The sequence below is a fragment of the Bos grunniens genome, chromosome 9 (genome assembly GCF_055505025.1).
Source record: "Bos grunniens cultivar Pamir isolate PY7600 chromosome 9, Bosgru_T2T1.0, whole genome shotgun sequence".
Classification (NCBI taxonomy): Eukaryota; Metazoa; Chordata; class Mammalia; order Artiodactyla; family Bovidae; genus Bos; species Bos grunniens.
The window spans coordinates 40,921,224-40,941,983 of NC_141173.1; the positions used below are offsets into that span (position 1 = coordinate 40,921,224).

At 36.5% G+C, this 20,760-nt stretch overlaps 1 protein-coding gene across 2 annotated transcripts in view; it reads right to left on the reverse strand.

Annotated features, from left to right (window-relative positions):
* Positions 1-20,760, reverse strand: part of CDC40 (cell division cycle 40) — a 48,219-nt gene that overhangs the window by 10,608 nt on the left and 16,851 nt on the right. For both annotated transcript variants that reach the window (XM_086317353.1, XM_086317355.1), the window contains 10 exons: positions 17,137-17,266; positions 13,980-14,063; positions 12,412-12,551; positions 9,627-9,723; positions 8,179-8,318; positions 7,275-7,349; positions 5,046-5,091; positions 2,166-2,267; positions 1,033-1,148; positions 395-528 (listed from right to left, as the gene is read on the reverse strand). In XM_086317353.1, the coding sequence (XP_086173479.1) occupies positions 395-528; positions 1,033-1,148; positions 2,166-2,267; positions 5,046-5,091; positions 7,275-7,349; positions 8,179-8,318; positions 9,627-9,723; positions 12,412-12,551; positions 13,980-14,063; positions 17,137-17,266 (1,064 nt within the window). The remainder of the gene's footprint in view (positions 1-394; positions 529-1,032; positions 1,149-2,165; positions 2,268-5,045; positions 5,092-7,274; positions 7,350-8,178; positions 8,319-9,626; positions 9,724-12,411; positions 12,552-13,979; positions 14,064-17,136; positions 17,267-20,760) is intronic.

Here is a 20,760-nt window from a genome sequence, read left to right on the forward strand (position 1 = left end):
AAATAGTTTCTTATTTTCTAAGGATAGGATCTTATACGCAATCCCTAGCATAAGCAATACAGTCTATATGTGTATCATCCCTACTTTTTGCAAAGATGAACAAAATACCTAATAAAGAATGTAAGACAGCACTATATAAGCTTTTAATTAGTATTAGAAAAATGACTCAAAATACATATTCTTTAGATAGGTTAAAGACTATGAAAAGTAGTGTGCTTAAACTTTAATTTTCATATTCTGGAGACTTGAATAGTTAAAACAATTTGATCGACAGGCCAGTGACCACAGTTGTGAAAATATTCAGATTGTTGTGTATTATCAGGCTTTCTCTTTGGCTACAAAATTTCAAGTTGTTTGCTTTATATAAATCAGATTTTTACTGATAAAAACTCACCATTCCCAAACTCTTAGGCTCTTATCATCAGATGTGCTTACAAATCTCCTATTCTCATCGACAAAAACAATGGTGTTGACAGCTCCCAAATGCCGATCATATTCCTGCACAATTTCTCCACTTCGAATGTCCCACTGTATATCAAATAAAGGAAAGGGCAAAGACAGAAGTAGAGCAGACTTATGAAAGCAAAGGTCATAATAATGATAAATGGAGAAGGAAAAGAAATCTCAATATCATCTTTTTTTTTAATTTAATTTTTTAACTTTACAATATTGTATTGGTTTTGCCATATATCAACATGAATCCTCCATAGGTATACACATGTTCCCCATCATGAACCCTCCTCCTTCCTCCCTCCCTGTACCATCCCTCTGGGTCGTCCCAGTGCACCAGCCCCAAGCTTCCAGTATTGTGCATTGAACCTGGAGTGGGGACTCATTTCATATATGATATTATACGTTTCAATGCCATTCTCCCAAATATCATCTTTTTATACATTTACTGCTTTCTGCTAAGACTAGAGCATCAGCAGACCCTAAAAAGTAGCAAACATTAAACAAGTTAATATTCCTTACCAGTCCCTGATACAATGTAAAGCTCAGGAATCTTAATAAAAATATTATGAAAAGACTTACTTGCACAATCTTCTTATCAGACATCCCAGCCACAAACAGATTTTGCTTATCTTCATCAGGATTAAATTTGACACAATAGGGTACTTTTCGGTTTGTAAATCTTGATATACACTGTCCTAAAACCAAAGACCCAAGTTAAAGTAGGTAAAATAAATTTGACCATTTAAAGACAACCTTGGAATTAAGATCTAGAGATCACTTGCTAATAAACTGGAGAAATGGCAGCCTGTTTGTTCTTTACTGCAAACTACATTGTTCCTTTCCATGAATTTTTAATGATTAAAAATAATATTTTCAAAAGTAAATCTGTATCATCAGTTGCAGAGCAGACAAAACTCTCCAGGTAATTAAAACATGCAGTAAAGAGTTGAAGACCACTGCCGAAGAGGTTAAGAGTATGGGGTTTAGCATTAGAAAGATGTTGGTTTAAATCCAATTTGACCATTACTAGCTGTGTAACCCTGGAAAAGTTACCTCTTAAGCCTCAGTTTCCTCATCTATAACAATATTTAAATTCATAGTGAGTGATAGTGTTAGGGCTGAACAAGATACTGCATATAAGTGCTTAGTATAATGCTTGGTAAACAGTGTTTAGTAACTATTAGCTATTTTCTTTATCCTTAAAACTCAGTAGGATGAAAGATGGTTCTCTGATTATATAAAATCACACTAGCCACAATGTGCTAATGTAATCAGTACATCTGTGAATATATAAAACCAATCTGCCCATGGAAGTTTAGACCTACATTTTAACTAATTGGGACAATTAAATTTAATTCTGTTCATCACGTATTTATTGTGCTTCTATTATTGTACAATGCAGCATGGTAGGTTATGTAGGGGATAACCTAAAGATCAAATACATAGTCTATGGAAAATTTCAAATTTCCTTATATATCAATATATTTGCTTTATAAACTGTATTTCATGGAAAGGAAGTTTCATACTGAAAGAGCTACTTTTACAGCTCAGTTTCAACTTTATATACATTTTGTGGTATTAGCTGATGGCCAATGATATGAGAATCAGCAGTTAGAGAAGGTACCATTTTGGCACAGAAGACCACTCACATTGTTCCATTTAAAAGAACTAATTTCTAAGGTAAATATGTGTTAGTATAAGTGAGCTCTTACCTGTCTCAGTGTCCCAGAGCTTAAGATACCTGTCATAAGCTGCGCTGAGGAACTGTGTTCCTGCAGTATTAAAGCAGATGTCCCTAACAGCTTTACTGTGACCTAAAGGCAGAGACAATAGAAATGGAAGTGAGGTGAAGAGTCTTCATTTAAAACATAAGCATCATAAGACAAACAGCATTAAATAGTGTCTTCCAAGCCACGCTGTGAGTCAAAATCACTGGAACTCTACCTCCTGATTTACTGACTCAGAATATGTTATGTGTGGGCTACAGAATGTAGGTGTTTTCCCTCCCTTTGAAAAGCTCCTTAGGTGATTCTGATGCATAACATTTAAGTAAGAATCAAGAGAAAAGATCTAACTTTGTTTTAAAAGGTCTCTCATGGCACTCTCTTAATAATGTAATACATAAAGCTGATGACTGGTCAAGAATCTAAGAAAACGTAACAGTCCAATTATTGCCAATGAAAGAGAAATGACTGGTGACATTTTTAAGGTTCACTCTGAAATTACTAGCCAAGCTGGAAGTGAAAACAAAGTGACCTAAAGCTGATGTTCATGAAAATTGTGGCCTCTGTTCAATAATTGTGTATTTCTGGGATTATATTACTGAATTTCATAGAAGTGGATTCAGCATCTCATAGACTAAACGTTTTTAAAAACAAATATTAACTACGTTTAGTTTTAAAATGGCATTTGACAATAAATTTATTTCAAGGTGCTTTGCTTAGAAATCAATCTTACTGGACCAATCAACTCTTTTGAAAGTTATAGGGGTAAATAAAATGTGACTAAATGAAAGCAGAAACTTTCCTATTTTTTACTATCCCACTATGACCAAGACAATTGTACAAAATGTGCATGGCACAAATGGTCAACAGGAGCCCTAAATCACCACCACCACTGCTGACCTCTCGTCATGGCAAGCAGGCATTCTTTCCTACAGCAGGAGTCCTGGTCAGAGCTGTTATCATCTTTCTAAGTAGGAATTTTCAGTTTTCCAGTGAAAAGCAGCAAGAGCAGGGGGGACAGACGAGGACCAAATCCCCTACATCACAGGAGACATTCCTGTATGCTGCCGAGAGCCTTCCCAAAAGTCTTCTGGGCTGCCCTGGCATCTCGGACAGTATTTATTTGTGCAATGAGGCCCTAAAATCGTAACAAAGCACTACAGAATGGACTCCCACTTAAATCTAAAAACAGAGCCAATATAATTCAAATACCGTTTAATTTCGGTATAGTTAAATTGGAAATGTAACCAGTCTTCATGCAAAATCTGACAAAGACAATCTACCAAAAGGCTAGTCTGCCACAAAGCTGTCCTCTTTTTGGTCTACTTTCCTTCAAGGAGTTCTCTCAACCTTTTCTTTTTACCTGTGTTTGCTGCCAATTCCTGGCCTCTCTTGAAAGCTCAACATCTGGCTATCTAATTGCTTACAAGACATTTTCATCTCAATATCTCAAAAGCAGCTCAATTTCCCTGAGTCTGAAACCTTATAATCTTCCTAAGATGAATGGCACCACCATTCATCCAGCCACCTGGATTTCCACCTCACTCTTTTTACACTCACTTCTATGCGGATGCTACCACGCTTATGGCAGAAAGTGAAGAGGAACTAAAAAGCCTCTTGATGAAAATGAAAGAGGAGAGTGAAAAAGTTGGCTTAAAGCTCAACATTCAGAAAATTAAGATCATGGCATCTGGTCCCATCACTTCATGGCAAATAGATGGGGAAACAGTGGAAACAGTGTCAGACTTTATTTTTTGGGGCTCCAAAATCACTGCAGATGGTGATTGCAGCCATGAAATTAAAAGACGCTTACTCCTTGGAAGGAAAGTTATGACCAACGTAGATAGCATATTCAAAAGCAGAGACAACTGCCAGGCTATGGTTTTTCCAGTAGTCATGTATGGATGTGAGAGTTGGACTGTGAAGAAAGCTGAGTGCCAAAGAATTGATGCTTTGAACTGTGGTGTTGGAGAAGACTCTTGAGAGTCCCTTGGACTGCAAGGAGATCCAACCAGTCCATTCTAAAGGAGATCAGTCCTGGATGTTCTTTGGAAGGAATGATGCTAAAGCTGAAACTCCAGTACTTTGGCCACCTTATGTGAAGAGTTGACTCATTGGAAAAGACTCTGATGCTGGGAGGGATTGGGGGCAGGAGGAGAAGGGGATGACAGAGGATGAGATGGCTGGATGGCATCACCGACTCGATGGACATGGGTTTGGGTGAACTCCAGGAGTTGGTGATGGACAGGCAGGCCTGGCATGCTGCAACTCATGGGGTTGCAAAGAGTCGGACACGACTGAGTGACTGAACTGAACTGAACTAGTTACTAAGAGCCACTGCTTTTATTTAACTCTTCATTGTTCCTTTCCTCTCTTTCTGCTGCTTTAGTTCTGGCTCTCATCATCTGTAATCCAGACTAATGAAATAACTTTGTAAATCATTTTTTTGTCTCCAGGTCTGCCCCACCAAAATATCCTCTATACTGCCATTGTGATCTTTGTAAACTTCAAATCTGATCATGATGCTTTCCTGCAAGAGCTGTTCAGTTGTTGGCTTCCAAAGACCCCCAAGACAGACCAAAGGTCTTTCACACTCTGCCCATCTCCACTGCTTTTCTCCCCGCTCACTGTATTCCTCATGCTATGCAGTTCTCATATCACTTCTGCTTCAGCTTCTGTTGCTCTCTCTTCCTAGTTCTTTGCTTACATGGGAGACTTACCCCTCTTTCAAGACTCACTCAAGTCTGCTAAGGCTTTCCTTCACATCAGCAGCAAAATCAGTAGTAGTAAAATTACTGTTGATGATGTTACTGTAGTTTAAAAAGTCTTTCCGAACAGATTTATAGCCAGAGAGAAAAGAAATATTACCAATAAATGTTCGCAGACAGCGCCTGTCTCCATAAACCTCCCATAGCTAGAGGGGAAAAAAAAAACCAACACATAGAAACGTTAAATTTAATACAAGGCTTTGATAAAATGACAACTTTTAACCACTAACAACAGTCATACGCCAGCTATGTGTGTGTACAGGGAACTTAACCAAGGCATTACATATCATTAAACACATTGTTTGGTGCTATTGCCTCAGAAGGTAAAGAATCACCTGCAATGCAGGACACCTGGATTCGATCCCTGGGTAGGGACGATCCCCTGAAGAAGGGAACAGCAACCCTTTCCAATAGTCTTGCCTGGAGAATTCCATGGAGAGAGGAGCCTGGCAGGTTATAGTCCATGGGGGCCAGAGTCAAACACGACTGAGTGACGAACACTGTCACTTTTTGTTTTTTTCACTTTTGGTGCTATTAGTCTGTGTTACACTATCTGGATTACACATATACTCGTGCACATGGATGTATAAACACTTCAAACTCTGAAATTAAGAGAACTTAACTTACATGGAACTTATACAGGTGCTTTTCATTTTCTTCTTCTTTTCTCTATTTGACATTTTCTGTGATGAAAAGTTTCTACTTATGTAATATTATAAACTAGCTTTAAAAGAATTAAATGTTATTAAAACTGCCATGTTATAACATTTTGGTAGTGAAAAGTTTTTTTTTTTAAACTCTTCTGAAGTATTAACTATTATAAAAGCTGTTATGAGTGCTTGCTTTGGCAGCACATATACTAAAAGCTGTTATGAAAATGAAAATCTAGACTAAAATGTAACAAGCTCATAGATCTCATTACATCTACAGCGAATTAATACAACAGCTTTGAAACTACCTTTATTCTTGCCTGCCTCAAATCCAGTCCTACACAGTGCTGCTAGTGATCTGAAACAGAAAGCACTTCCTGGCTACCCAGTGCCTGCAGGGTAAAGCCTCAGTTCCCGCAGCACACCAGGAAAACACGCCTGGACCTGGTCCCCTGTTATGACTGTAGTCACTCTATGCCTCTCAGAACCTGCAGTTTTCAGCACACACAATACCGATGCATTCTATTTACTCCTCTCAGACATACTCTACTCCCTGTGTCCACTCCCCCCAACCCATCCCTTACTTACACTTCCTGGTGGAGTATGCCTCCTCTCTGAAATCAGAACACCTCCTCTACACGGATCATTTACAACATAATGAAATGATCACCATAACAGCAGGAACAGTGCCAAAGTAATTTTTTATCCTCAGTCCCTTGTAAATAATAGGTACCTAATAAATGTACAAAAAGTGTACCTAGACATGAACTCAATTGAATTCTATGCTGGTCTAACTAGGCAAATAGAAGGCTTTAATCTCAATTAACACAGTCTGTATAAATTGAAAGTTAAAGGAAATGAGTCTTGCTACTCCAAGCTGCTGGTCTGTCATTTTAAACCACTAAGTCAAGACAAATGCCTAAATTGTTGCTCTCATAAAAAAATGCTCCCTTTATATTAATATATTGTTACTACCCATGAATTATTTACAAAGGATAAAATTTTCATGAATCAACTTTCCAAGACCACTATAGGGTTGATATTTATTGACCAGTATAATGATCTGGACACAGAAGACATATAAAAGATAAAAACCATTCGACCAGATTTAAGTTTTTAAAAGGCTTTTCCCATATCAAATTGACATATATTGGCAACTGAGTTTTTTTTCTACCTCACACTATTGCTGAACATCAACTAAGGTAGACCTTCCCAAGACTATATAAAGTGGGAAAAGAGGCTGGGAGCAATTCTGCTACCAGCATTTGGAAGAAAAAAAGAGTGAATTATATTATTTACTCTCTAAAAATGGGATTTCTATCAGATATCCTCTCTACCTCTAAGGTACTGAGGAACAAATGAACTCCGTTACATATCCAACACCTCTATAAAAATGCATTATTGGTGATTAAATATTCATGTGCCTAAAGCTAACGTGAGTGATTATGTTCTAATCAGCTATCTAAGCTTACAAAGAGCCTAGCCAATTGGACTACAAAGCCATATCTGAATCAACATATTTCATAAACATGCTGCATAAACTGCTGCATTCACAGAGCTTAAGAGAAAATAATTAGCCTCTAATTGCCTAACAAACTCAGATCTATTTATAATTAACCAAATAGATTTAACCAAAGCACTAGCTTTGTAGCACTTCTACTCTATTACTGAAAACTCACCTTAATTTTACAGTCCATGGAACAAGAGAGCAACAAATGGCCAGAGAGAGGAAACAATCTGACTGCACTGACGCCCTGTAAAAAGGTATTGCAGTTATCAATCAGAAGCATTCCAAAGCTCAGCTAAAATTAAACAAAAGGGAAAGACAGTGTATTTTTAAACCACATAATTTACTACTTTTTTTTTCATTTTAAAATTCATACCCTGGAATAACCTTCAGAAGTATTCTAAGAGCAGCCCTTATTGACACTAAGCTTTTCAAGCCTTTTTGAACCTTCATCAGTGGCTCCCTCACCCAGGGGAATTCTGAGTCAATCATGTTGCTCATGCCCTCGCTCCTCTTCCTTCTTTTACTTAGTTCCTTTCTTCTTTGCTAAGAGCTGGAAATTATCAGTTGGAATAGTGAATACGACAAAGAATAGTAACATCAAAGTTTTCAAGTGCCTTGTCTCTGCATTACTTTAAGTATTATCATAGTGTATACACCAGGGAGCATCTAGTCTTTGAAGTGTGATAACCCCAAGAGCTAAGGCAAAATTACTGAGACTTTGGTGCTAGTATCAGCCCACTACTCACTGAGTTGGTGCCCAACAGGAAGCAGATAATGGCAGGAACTTGGAAGCGAAGGCCTAGGCTAACATAAGGGGGTAAGACACCAAATCATGAATGCTTATGTCATGACCCAATCAGATGACCCTGAAGACTGAGTACTCACTTGTGACTCACATGTGTTAGTACCTCCAAAGTGACTCCAGTTTATCTTTAATGACTTCCTTGCTCTATCTCCCTTCTCTACATCTTCACTAGAAATACTGAATGTCCCACATCAACAGCTGAAGATTTATGTTGGCTTCACTGTTATATTAATGCATTACAACAAATAAAAACAACTAATTCATTTACCTTTGTGTGTCCAGACCACACATGAATTTGTTTTTTGGGAAGATAACATTTCTCAGGTGGCACAGTTGACCGCAGATTAACACCAACATCCTGAGGTATGTGAAGATAGGACCTGCCTTGATAGTCATACATTTCTTTAACTGAAACAAGAAGGCAAAAGAAAGCAGTGAACAAATAAAAGCTGTAGTTATGAAATCTATATTCTTAAAATAATAAACACTTGGTTCACAAGGATATCACTGCATATTAAAATTTAGGTAATACTATTTTGATGATGTTAAGACCAAGAGACAGCTAAAATTTAACTGCCTGAAATCACGGCTATTATTTCAATCAGAGGTAGTATTTTGGAATCCCTAAATTTCTAGAGAATATCAAACCTTTAAATAAGCTCTTACTTCCTTTATCCAGTTTTAGTAGCGTGTACAAAAGACTCTACTGCAGTATAATTATTGAGAGAAGAAAAGATAACACTTGGGCATTATGAGTCACTGGCAAAGAATCAGAAGCAAAACAGGATTAAAAGGAAGTTAAAACAAAAGTATATAAACTATCCTTTTCCCTGTTTTCCTCCCTTATGCCCTTCCAGGTTCCTTTTCCAATCTCTTTTCTACTTTCAACTAGATTTACAATGAAGTCACATTTGAGAATTAAATGACATAGTATAATATGTATCAAAGCATTTAGTAGCATGCTCCACAGAATAAGTACTCAATAAATGTTGGCTGTTATTGTTATTATGGCTGTAAGCACACAGTACTAAACAGACTCCTTAGAGATAAAACGAGAGCTTGAGAAACTAAAACTAAATATGACCTTATTAAATATATATTTGATAAGTGGTATAACATTAGAGTAATCAATACTATCTGAACTGGATTATTCTTTATAGTCTGGTAACCACTACATAATTTCCCCAATATAACTAGTTAGTAATAAACCAGGTAGTCTAGAATATTTATAATTTATTTTGGTGAATATGTATTTCCTTCTGCAAATCAAAATAAGTATGAGCATGTAAATCTCTAATCTACTTACCTGAAAAACAAAGTTTATTCTTTAAAAGTGTTATTTAGTAACATACCTGTGATCATACCTGGAGAAAATTTGGCTTGGTTAAAAAGAAAAGGTTAAAATGACTGGGGTACTAATTATATGCCAAAAAGAGTCAACTTTATCTTAAGGAAGCACAGATTGTGAACCATAATCTCCTTTATCTATCTTTAAAAAAAATTCATTAGTACTTCAAAAAAATAATCTGTGGCCATCTCTAATTATAACACAGAGGAGTTTGCTATAATTTCTTTGGGATGCAAATTGTCCAATATAATTCTTAATATAATGATTCCCAGTAGCTGATTAGTAAAGGCAATTAATATATGAACAGAGAACAGAGTAAATATCTGAAAGTTTATCACAAAAAAGAAGAGGCATAAAAAATATATTACCATGTAAGATTGTCTTTTCCTCTCCAGGTTTCTCTTCTTCCTGTTTGCCTTTCTTCTGCCTCTTTGCTGTAATTTCATCCAATTCTTTTTGTTCTTCCTAAGGAAATTAAGGAGTGAATTTTTAAAATGGATGTTCCAGAACCCCATCCTGGCCACTGCTGATCATAAATGCTTTACAAGGAGGTGCACTTTTTTGGTGAAGCAATAGCTGCAAGTATATCTCCCAGGATAACAATCTCAACTCTTAGGCAGATTACAAAATGGCATTAAACACACAGTGTTTTTGAACTTTTAAACTCATTTAATACAAAACCTCTCCTTCTAGAACAGCTAGGAGTAATTTAATGTATTACGATAATTATGTAAGTGAAAAAAATGAGGTAATTAGAAAACCTAGTATATACCAGAAATACAGTGAATTTGAGTAAACAATGTTCTTCATAAACAGCTTTTAATAGTCATAAGGATATAAGCAATGACTACAGATTTGTGACACAACTTTTACGGGAAGAGCAGTAAAAGGAAGTGGGTGGTGGTGGATAGTCGCTAAGTCATGTCCAACTTTTGTGATCCCATGAACTGTAGCCCACCAGGCTCCTCTGTCCATGGGGTTTCCCAGGCAAGAATATTGGAGTGGGTTGCTATTTCCTTCTCTAGGGCATCTCCTCGACCCAGGGATCAAACCTGGGTCTCTTGCATTGCAGGCAGATATATTTTTTTTTTTACCAGATTCTGCCATGAAGGAAGCCCAAAAGGAAGATAAAGTGAGTGAAATCGTTGTGTCTGACTCTTTGCGACCCCATGGACTGTAGCCTAACCAGGTTCCTCCGTCCATGGGATTTTCCAGGTAAGAATACTGGAGTGGGTTGCCATTTCCTTCTCCAGGAGATCTATCCGACCCAGGTATTGAACCCAGGTCTCCCGCATTGTAGGCAGACGCTTTACCATCTGAGCCACCAGGGAAGATCCAAAAGGAAGATAGGGTAGTAATAAATCCTTATAGTAACTGAGAAGTCAAAATAAATAAAGAGCAGCATATGTGTATTACTGAGATAATTGGATATGAGATAGAGATAGAAAGTAAGCATCCTGAGGACAGGATTTTCTCTTAATCTTGTTCATTGCTGTATCCCTAAGACCTAGAATAGGGACTGGCTCATAGAGACAGTAGGATTAGGAGGTGGAGAGGGCAAGGTAGGGTTTTATAGTTTTACTTTATACATTTCATAGTATTATGAAGAACACATATATATAGATATACTACTGGAAAAAGCAAGAGAGTTCCAGAAAAACATCTTTTTCTGCTTTATTGACTATGCCAAAGCCTTTGACTCTGTGGATCACAATAAACTGTGGAAAATTCTGAAAGAGATGGGAATACCAGACCACCTGATCTGCCTCTTGAGAAATTTGTATGTAGGTCAGGAAGCAACAGTTAGAACTGGACATGGAACAACAGACTGGTTCCAAATAGGAAAAGGAATACATCAAGGCTGTATATTGTCACCCTGCTTATTTAACTTATATGCAGAGTACATCAGGAGAAATGCTGGACTGGAAGAAACACAAGCTGGAATCAAGATTGCCAGGAGAAATATCAATAACCTCAGATATGCAGATGACACCACCCTTATGGCAGAAAGTGAAGAGGAACTCAAAAGCCTCTTGATGAAAGTGAAAGTGGAGAGTGAAAAAGTTGGCTTAAAGCTCAACATTCAGAAAACGAAGATCATGGCATCCAGTCCCATCACTTCATGGGAAATAGAGGGGGAAACAGTGGAAACAGTGTCAGACTTTATTTTTCTGGGCTCCAAAATCACTGCAGATGGTGACTGCAGCCATGAAATTAAAAGACGCTTACTCCTTGGAAGGAAAGTTATGACCAACCTAGATAGCATATTCAAAAGCAGAGACATTACTTTGCCAACAAAGGTTCGTCTAGTCAAGGCTATGGTTTTTCCTGTGGTCATGTATGGATGGGAGAGTTGGACTGTGAAGAAGGCTGAGCGCCAAAGAATTGATGCTTTTGAACTGTGGTGTTGGAGAAGACTCTTGCGAGTCCCTTGGACTGCAAGGAGATCCAACCAGTCCATTCTGAAGCAGATCAGCCCTGGGATTTCTTTGGAAGGAATGATGCTAAAGCTGAAACTCTAGTACTTTGGCCACCTCATGCGAAGAGTTGACTCATTGGAAAAGACTCTGATGCTGGGAGGGATTGGGGGCAAGAGGAGAAGGGGATGACAGAGGATGAGATGGCTGGATGGCATCACTGACTCGATGGACGTGAGTCTCAGTGAACTCCGGGAGTTGGTGATGGACAGGGAGGCCTGGCGTGCTGCGCTTCATGGGGTCGCAAAGAGTCGGACACGACTGAGCGACTGATCTGATCTGATACTACTTTGTTAAAATTTAAAAAAAATTAAATAAACCCATCATCAATTCTAAAATCATAGAAAGGCTGATTTTGTAATTACTATCTGAACATTGGTATCAGAAAAGCAACCTCCATGGCACCTTAATAGTATTATCAGGGTGATTTTTATTACCAATTGTTCAATACTATATTTTAGCTAAAAACTATGGAAGAAAATAAATCAGAAAAATATAAACAAAAATTATTCCAAAGAAAAACAAAGGAATCTTATAGTATTTTCTCAGTTAACTAAGGCAGAGAAATTCTGATGAGTCATTTAGTTCTCTAAGGAAACCTCATTTATTAACACAGATATCCTTCATTGAGACATAGCATACAGTTGAACCGGCAGTGAAAAATGTCAAAGCTTACTTCTGAAGGTTTGGCTACATCTTTTTCGTCCACATATTTTGCCCAAGGTCCCAAGAAACCATCAATATTAGATGCATCATTTTCTTTAAATTTTTTCCTCTTTTCTATTTTCTTCTGACCAGTTTCAAACACAGTTAAACCTACATTAAAAAGAAATCACAAATATGGGTATTTCCTAAAGATATACACACACACATATATTTTCATAGATTTATTTAAAACACAAAATAAAAGCTATATGAATCCAGACATATGGACTCATGCTATATATAGAGAGACTCAATCTTCTGGGCAAAGCAGATTTCTACTGCTGCAACTGCAGTATTTTACAAATTCTAATATATGTGAAAAAAAGACTCAGCTATGTAATCCTGCCATGGTACACAATCTTTTTAATTAATCACAGACCTTTATCAGTAGATTTTACCACTTTCTGAAAGAAACAGCAATTTAATAATGTTAAGTAATGGAAAATTTACCTCTGAAAGCAAGAACAAACAAATTTCTAATTTAAAGCCAAATTAGATAAAATTTCATTAATAAGTGTTCCTTGCTTCACTTGCTTCACTATATTATAATGCAACAATATAAAGAAGGTTTCACAAGAATCTGTATTTCTTCCAAGTGAACTCAATCTAAACTGGACCTCTAATATCATAAATCTTAACAGGAAGAAAGAGGATGTTTCTAGTTGGGATTCTCATTTGATCAATAGAAAGTGGCATGCTGTGTGTAGTCATTAAATTGGAAAAAGAAAGGTTTACCAGAGCCATAGTCAAAATTTCACTGTTAACTGAGAATTTAGCTACATAAAGATGTAACTTGTAGAGGTCTAACAAAGAGAAAAACTTACCTATATTAATTCAAATCAGTTTCCTTTAGGCTGTGTTATAACAAAAGGTTGTTAAAATCCTATTTTTACAACAATCTAGCTCATAAACCAAAGGCAGCTTGATCATATAGGCTATAGAGTTACTAAGTGCCCTCATACAAATAGCATATTCTTTTTCTATCCAACATTTTATGTATAAGATTCCAAGGGGCTGATGAGCTTTGTGGCAAGTTAACATTTAGAGTATGATGCTTTGTCTTATAGTAAGTACAAAATGAACACAGGCACAAACATATGTTTTAAAACACATATTCAAACTCGGCTTCAAAGCAACCCTTAAAGGCAATTTCCACAGATATGCACAATGATATTTTTTTCTGCTCTGTTAAAATGGAGCTTTACATTAGTGTTGAGAAATAAATCGCTAAAATTAGTTATACATTCATTTTCATTTCTTAAATGATTTCTACAATGTTGGCACTGTGCCAAGAACTCACCCTCCCTGCCATAGGTATGACTATCTTCCCTACAAGGCTGCACACCTAGTAAGGGGCAAAAGCAAGCTCTACACTAACTATATAAATACATTGCTCTAAACTATATCACTCTACTGTCTCAAGTTTAAAAAAATCAGGAGTTAAATTAAATACTAGTTCTTTCCCTACTTTCCAAAGTCAACTTACAAACAATAAGTATAATTATGTATATTTGATATTAAATATTTCAAATAAGTTACCTTGATTTTTTTCAGCTTCTTCTACAGAACCAATATACTTAGTAGACACTTGATGATTATCTAATGAAGGGTCCAATGCATAACCTGAAAGGAAAAACGTACAAATTACTGATTCCATTTTTTTCCCATTTACAATTCATTTTAATTCTATGCACATTTACTCATTTTACATTTTCCTTCCCAAGATGTTGAAAACAGCTTCTTTTGTTTGTCTTCTTGTGACTTTATTTCTTCCTTATTTTCTGAAAGTGTCACAGCTTCTTTTATCGTCAAGATGTACATAAACAATAATTCTATCAAAAGCAAACCAAATTTTCAATTGTAAAGTTGCCTGTGACAGGCAGCTCAAGATAATTTTAAAGGCCTTCATTGTGTTGGATCTCTCTGAGCTTATCTCCAAAAGAGTTATCACTTTATCACATTCAACTGTCCACTCATACTCTGAATACCAATTCTTCGTGGGCCATGTTTCTATTCAGAATCATTAACCTGAAGGAACAGGCTAGGAAGCCAAGAAGAAAAGGAAGAATAGGACAAAAGAATTCACACAAACCACTGAGAGACTAAGAACTCAGATAAACACCAAAAATGGGAGCTAAAAACAGAACAGTAGCATAAGTGAGTGGGACGATACAATAAATGAGACTATCTTCTCAGATAAGGAGTAAAGGTGGCTGTGATAAACTAGATAATACACTTAGATTACAACACTGCTACAACCGTTTAAAAATGGGAAGAAATGTAGGGTTAATGTTTGTTCTGTATCACAGCAGAGTTACAGAGTGATAAGTATGAGACTTGGGTAATGCTGAATTCCTGTGCCATCTCCTTCATGTCTCATGTAACACTAGTACAAGGTCTCAGGAAGGTTTGCTCCCTGGTACTAAGCACACTGGAGAAGATAACAGAAAGGTCTGTAGCTTTACATTCCATATATAAGAGTGAGAAGAAACAAGTAGATAGGATCTGGAGCTAGACAAGAATTTTTCATGAAAAAATGATAAAACTTTTAAATTAACACAAAGTTATACTTGCTTATTACCTGGAGGGGAAAAAAAAAAAAAAGGCTGCTAAACCTGAGATTGGTTAACTTGTTTACTAGTTTAAGTTCAAATAAATGGTGCTCAGTTCTAAGATTTCCATAAGACCATACATTTCTTAGTTTGCAAGAGGCTACTTTTTTACTCCAGGCTGCCTAACATAGTATATCCCACATTCACTTTTTATGTCTTTAACTCACTAAATAGTTCATTCTGTGTCCTAGCCCACTCTCTCTTGATGGAAGAGGCAAAAAAAAAAAAAAATCAGCTATTTTTTTCCCCCCAAATAAGCTACTTCTGAATCTAGGCCTAAAGCCAACTGAATAGCTCTAAATGCTTACTCTTGCTATAGGATAGCTTAAGAAAAGTAGGTATCTGTATGAACTTTGTAGGTATCTGCACTGACTTTTACTTGTTTAAAGATTTAAACTATCTAAGCTATTGCTTAAGGCCCTTCTTTCTAAAGTCTAAAAAAAATATGCAAAATCTTTATAAGTTTGTTTCATTATAGGCTAGGATATAATAAATTCATGATGTAACAGGGTTGATTTTTATGTACTGCACATATATTTTAGGTTTACATGGAATCTCTTATATGTAAGCAATGGGTACAATGCATTTATTTTGTTGGACTGGAAGTGTTATTGAACTCTTTTTGGAGATTTTAGAGGTATAGAGTCTTTCGCTATGAATTTTGTCACCTGGCTTGGTGAAATATAATTTAATATATGACAATCTTTTTTACAACCAGTTTCCAATATATTGTGGATAAACAACTAAGACTATATGTACTAAACCTCTAAACTAATTCAGTGAATCAGTTTACATCACTCTTTAAAAACTAGAAAAAAAAAGAAACCCTTTCCAATATTAGAATAATTAAGTAAATTGAGATAAAACCAATCAGAGGGTATTACATAGCTCTTAAAAATAATAAGCTTTGAGATTATAAAGTAACACTGAAAAATGCTTATGACAGAATATTGATTTAAAAAAAGCTGCAAAATTTTCAGTTTAGAAGGACTATAGCTTTATAATACAAAATATGTATAATAAAAAAGACTTGGAGGAATAAATTTCACTAAAAGTAGGCATATCAGTATGGTAGGGTTATAGGTAACCTTTTTTCCCTCTTTCCTAAATGTTTAAAATTTATGTCATTTTTTAGCGAAAACAACTATTATTAAAAAGCATCACTGCATACATATTTCACATGATACTGCTTTCTTAACTTTTGCGGGGCCCTCCCTTAAAATAATGGAAGTTAATGGCAGATAGGACAGAAAAAGATTACAACTACAACAGGCATAAAAACATTCTCAGTTACTTTGCTTAATCACTCTACCAAAAAGTTCTTCAAAGCAGAAGGTGATCAATGTATCTCTCAACCTACACATGTAGATTATAGGAAGAGAAAGAAAATGCACCACCAAATATGAACAAATCTGATATAAGTGACCAGACTTTTGTTCTGTAGAACCAACAACAAGGACAATATTATAAAGACCATCTTCTTTCAGAGGGGATTCCCAGCTTTGTATACACGTTAACTTGTGGCCATTCCATTTCTTGATATCCCTCAGTAATCAACAGAAAACTTTTCAGAGAGAAGATTTGAGAAAGAGAGTGAAGTCAACCAGTACATAAAAAAATTAAAATATAACTCTTAAGACTCTCTCCCTCTTTAGTCACTAAGTCCTGTCCAACTCTTGCGACCCTATGGACTGCAGCCTGCCAGGCTCCTCTGTCCATGGGATTCTCCAGGCAAGAATACTCTTCAGTCTATCCTGTTATTAACCAATTTCAATAGCAATCTGCATATAACAGTCATTCAGTAAGAAGTGCTATCAAAAAGTAGAACAGAAAACATTCTGTTTTTAAGACTGCAGAATATTTCTAGTATTCAGAAATCAGAGCAGGTTTAGAATGACAGCTAAAAACACTAGTGCGCCTTCCCATCTGTATATTTACAGATATGTATAAGAAAACACATTACCCTTTTAAGGCATCCAGATTAATAAATTTAAAAAGCCAGAAGATAAAATTGATTATTACACACACACACACACACACATCATTTCTAATAAGGTTTAACTTGAACTCTCTTATCACCTTACCATAAGTGGCAAAAGTTCTTCTTTGCTGTTCAAACATAAAATCATTGATATGGGCTGGTTCAGCATATCCAGAAAGCATATTTCTAGGGGCAGCCATTTGCTGGGTTCTGAAGGGATTTTCTGGTCCAAACTGCAATGTTATGAGGAAAAAAACAATAAAAAAATTCTCAATAGAATGAGTAGAATTATTGCACAGTGTATTTTCAACTCTAAATTATCAGGGGCCGATTAACCTATTTGCAGACTTGCTCCCCTCACACGATTCAGGACAACCAGTCAGTGGCTTGTTAGCACTGTTTGTCAGCCACTAGCACAGGAGAGCAATTAGCTCACTCTATATGCAGCTATTTAAGTTTAAATTAATTAAAATATTCAGTTCTACAGTCATTCTAGCCATATTCAAGAGCCCAACAGCCACATACAATTATTGATTACTACATTTTCACCACTGCAGGAAGTTCTATTTGATAGTGTTGCTCCAGATAATTGAAACTCACTATAGTTTTGTCTAAACCATGATTTGGGGATTTTTGGAGTGGTGATATAATTACAAAAACATATGTTTCTCTGCTACTTGATTATGAGTTTCTCAAAGGTGCAGACTTAGAACCCTCATACTTTCCATACTGTCTGGCATATAGAAAGCACTAATGAAGGAAAGATTAATCAAAGCCTGACTGGGGGAAGAAGACAGGAAATAGACAATAAAAGTAAACTGCTTGAAAAAGTCCTAGGAAAAGACATTACAAATGTAAACACAACTTTTCCACTCTGAAAAGTCACACTATGAATGTCTGAAAGTTACACAAAATAGTGCCATTATTACCTATTTGTTTACAATGTTTTGAGTTCCAGAATGGCTTTCCAAATGTTATTTAATTTGATGTATACACAAATTCCGGAGAAGGCAATGGCACCCCACTCCAGTACTCTTGCCTGGAAAATCCCATGGATGGAGGAGCCTGGTGGGCTGCAGTCCATGGGGTTGCTAAGAGTCGGACATGACTGAGCGACTTCACTTTCACTTCTCACTTTCATGCATTGGAGAAGGAAATGGCAACCCACTCCAGTGTTCTTGCCTGGAGAATCCCAGGGACGGGGGAGCCTGGTGGGCTACTGTCTATGGGGTTGCACAGAGTCGGACACGACTGAAGCGACTCAGCAGCAGCAGCAGCATACACAAATTCTGGAAAGTTAGAGAGGTATTCTCTTTCTCATGTTAGAAATGAAAAAAAAGTCAAGATGACATATCTTACCTGCCCAGAGTCAATAATTTGCTTAATGCTATTAAAAAAAGTATTAGGAAAATTCAGTTCTTTTCAGTTTTAAAATAAAGAATAAAATGAACTTCCCACTTTGGAAACCATAGAACTATACAGGTCAACTGTTATGATGTTAGAACTGTCATGATGTTAGAAAGATTCTGATGTTAGAACATCTTAGGTCACTACCATGAGAAACCACCTTTTCCATTATATACTTCCAGAGCCATAAATATAAACTACTGACCTTTTCTTAACCAGAATGCTGTGTTCTCTATATATCAACATTATACTATGCACAAAAGTCTGAATTTAAAAGTTAGATTTGCCGTATAATTTTTTCTGCTTTAGAAGAAAATAAATTACTATAATATTCCTTTCTATTGACAGCTTCCATTTCTAGGTTTAAAATGATTCAATCTTAAGATATCTAATTTATAGATAAAGATTTTATTACTATTTATTCTAATTAAAATGTAGGACAGGTCAAGACTTCACAGCCCGTATTACTTCTTCCTGTGCTGATAGGTGGAAATGCAGGGGAAAAAAAATTAAGATTGCTGAATGCTGGAAGTTACAGTTAACTTCATTTAGTTATTAAATTTATTACAAAAATAAGAACATTCATTAGATTAAAGATAATGAAACAACTTAAGTTTTCCAGATGATCTAATTGCTATAGCCAGTTAACATCTGCAAAGTGGCATGTGATATTTCTGGGGATAAAAAAATTCTAAAACAATAAAAATCTCCATTGCCCATATCATTACTCCTATCATGTATAATTAATTACCAATCATTACGCTTATAACTTCTGATTTGAAAAAGGAAAGTACATTTTCATAGTCTAATTTTATTAAGATTTTACAAAAAGAGAATAATTCTTCTATAGGTCATACATGTCAAACTGTCCATCTTTTACAAAAAAATTCTCAGTGTTATGAACTATGATTTCCATAAGAATATAGATCCATATATTCCAGTAAAGTATATCTGGTGGTACTATTCTTTTTTTTTTAATCAAACCATTTTATTGAGGGGCTTCAAGGGAGGGTTGAAAAGCTGAAAGGACAATTAGATCTGACGTCCTACTCCTGGCTGGGATATGCCCAGCTTCATAGCCACTGAAAGCTGTGGTGCTATTCTTAACACAGTCTGAAAATTTATATGTGCTTGGACTTAACTTATATGCAGAGTACATCATGAGAAACGCTGGGCTGGAAGAAGCACAAGCTGGAATCAAGATTGCCAGGAGAAATATCAATAACCTCAGATACGCAGATGACACCACCCTTATGGCAGAAAGTGAAGAGGAACTCAAAAGCCTCTTGATAAAAGTGAAAGAGGAGAGTGAAAAAGTTGGCTTAAAGCTCAACATTCAGAAAATTAAGATCATGGCATCTGATCCCATCACTTCATGGGAAATAGAGGGGGAAACAGTGGAAACAGTGTCAGACTTTATTTTTTGGGGCTCCAAAATCACTGCAGATGGTGATTGCAGCCATGAAATTAAAAGACGCTTACTCCTTGGAAGGAAAGTTATGACCAACCTAGATAGCATATTAAAAAGCAGAAACATTACTTTGCCAACAAAGGTCCGTCTAGTCAAGGCTATGGTTTTTCTGGTAGTCATGCATGGTTGTGAGAGTTGGACTATGAAGAAGGCTGAGCGCCGAAGAATTGATGCTTTTGAACTGTGGTGTTGGAGAAGACTCTTGAGAGTCCCTTGGACTGCAAGGAGATCCAACCAGCCCATTCTAAAGGACATCAGTCCTGGGTGTTCACTGGAAGGACTGTGATGCTAAAGCTGAAACTCCAATACTTTGGCCACCTCATGCAAAGAGTTGACTCATTGGAAAAGACTCTGATGCTGGGAGGGATTGGGGGCAAGAGGAGAAGGGGACAACAGAAGATGAGATGCTTGGATGGCATCACGGACTCGATGGACATGAGTTTGGGTAAACTCCGGACGTTGGTGATACACAGGGAGGCCTGGCGTGCTGCGATTCATGGGGTTGCAAACAGTCGGACACGATTGAGCGACTGAACTAAACTGAACTGAATTGAAGCTGTGACAACAACAACGACAAAATCTTCCACTGAGACAGGCAGCTGTCTGGGGTAGGGTTCATCAACATCTAGCTCTCCTTAACTTTCTGGTTACTGGCAGCCATCAGAGCTTACTTCAAAGATATTGTATGTCAACAGAGGAAGCCAGAGAATGTTATTCAGCAGGGCTCAGCTCTTACCAATTATTCTCCCAGATGTTCCTGTTCTGTGTGAATATGCAACTCTTAATTCTAGGTTAGCCATTAAAAAATAAAACAATGCCTATTTAAAAATACACAAAGCTGATTTGTAA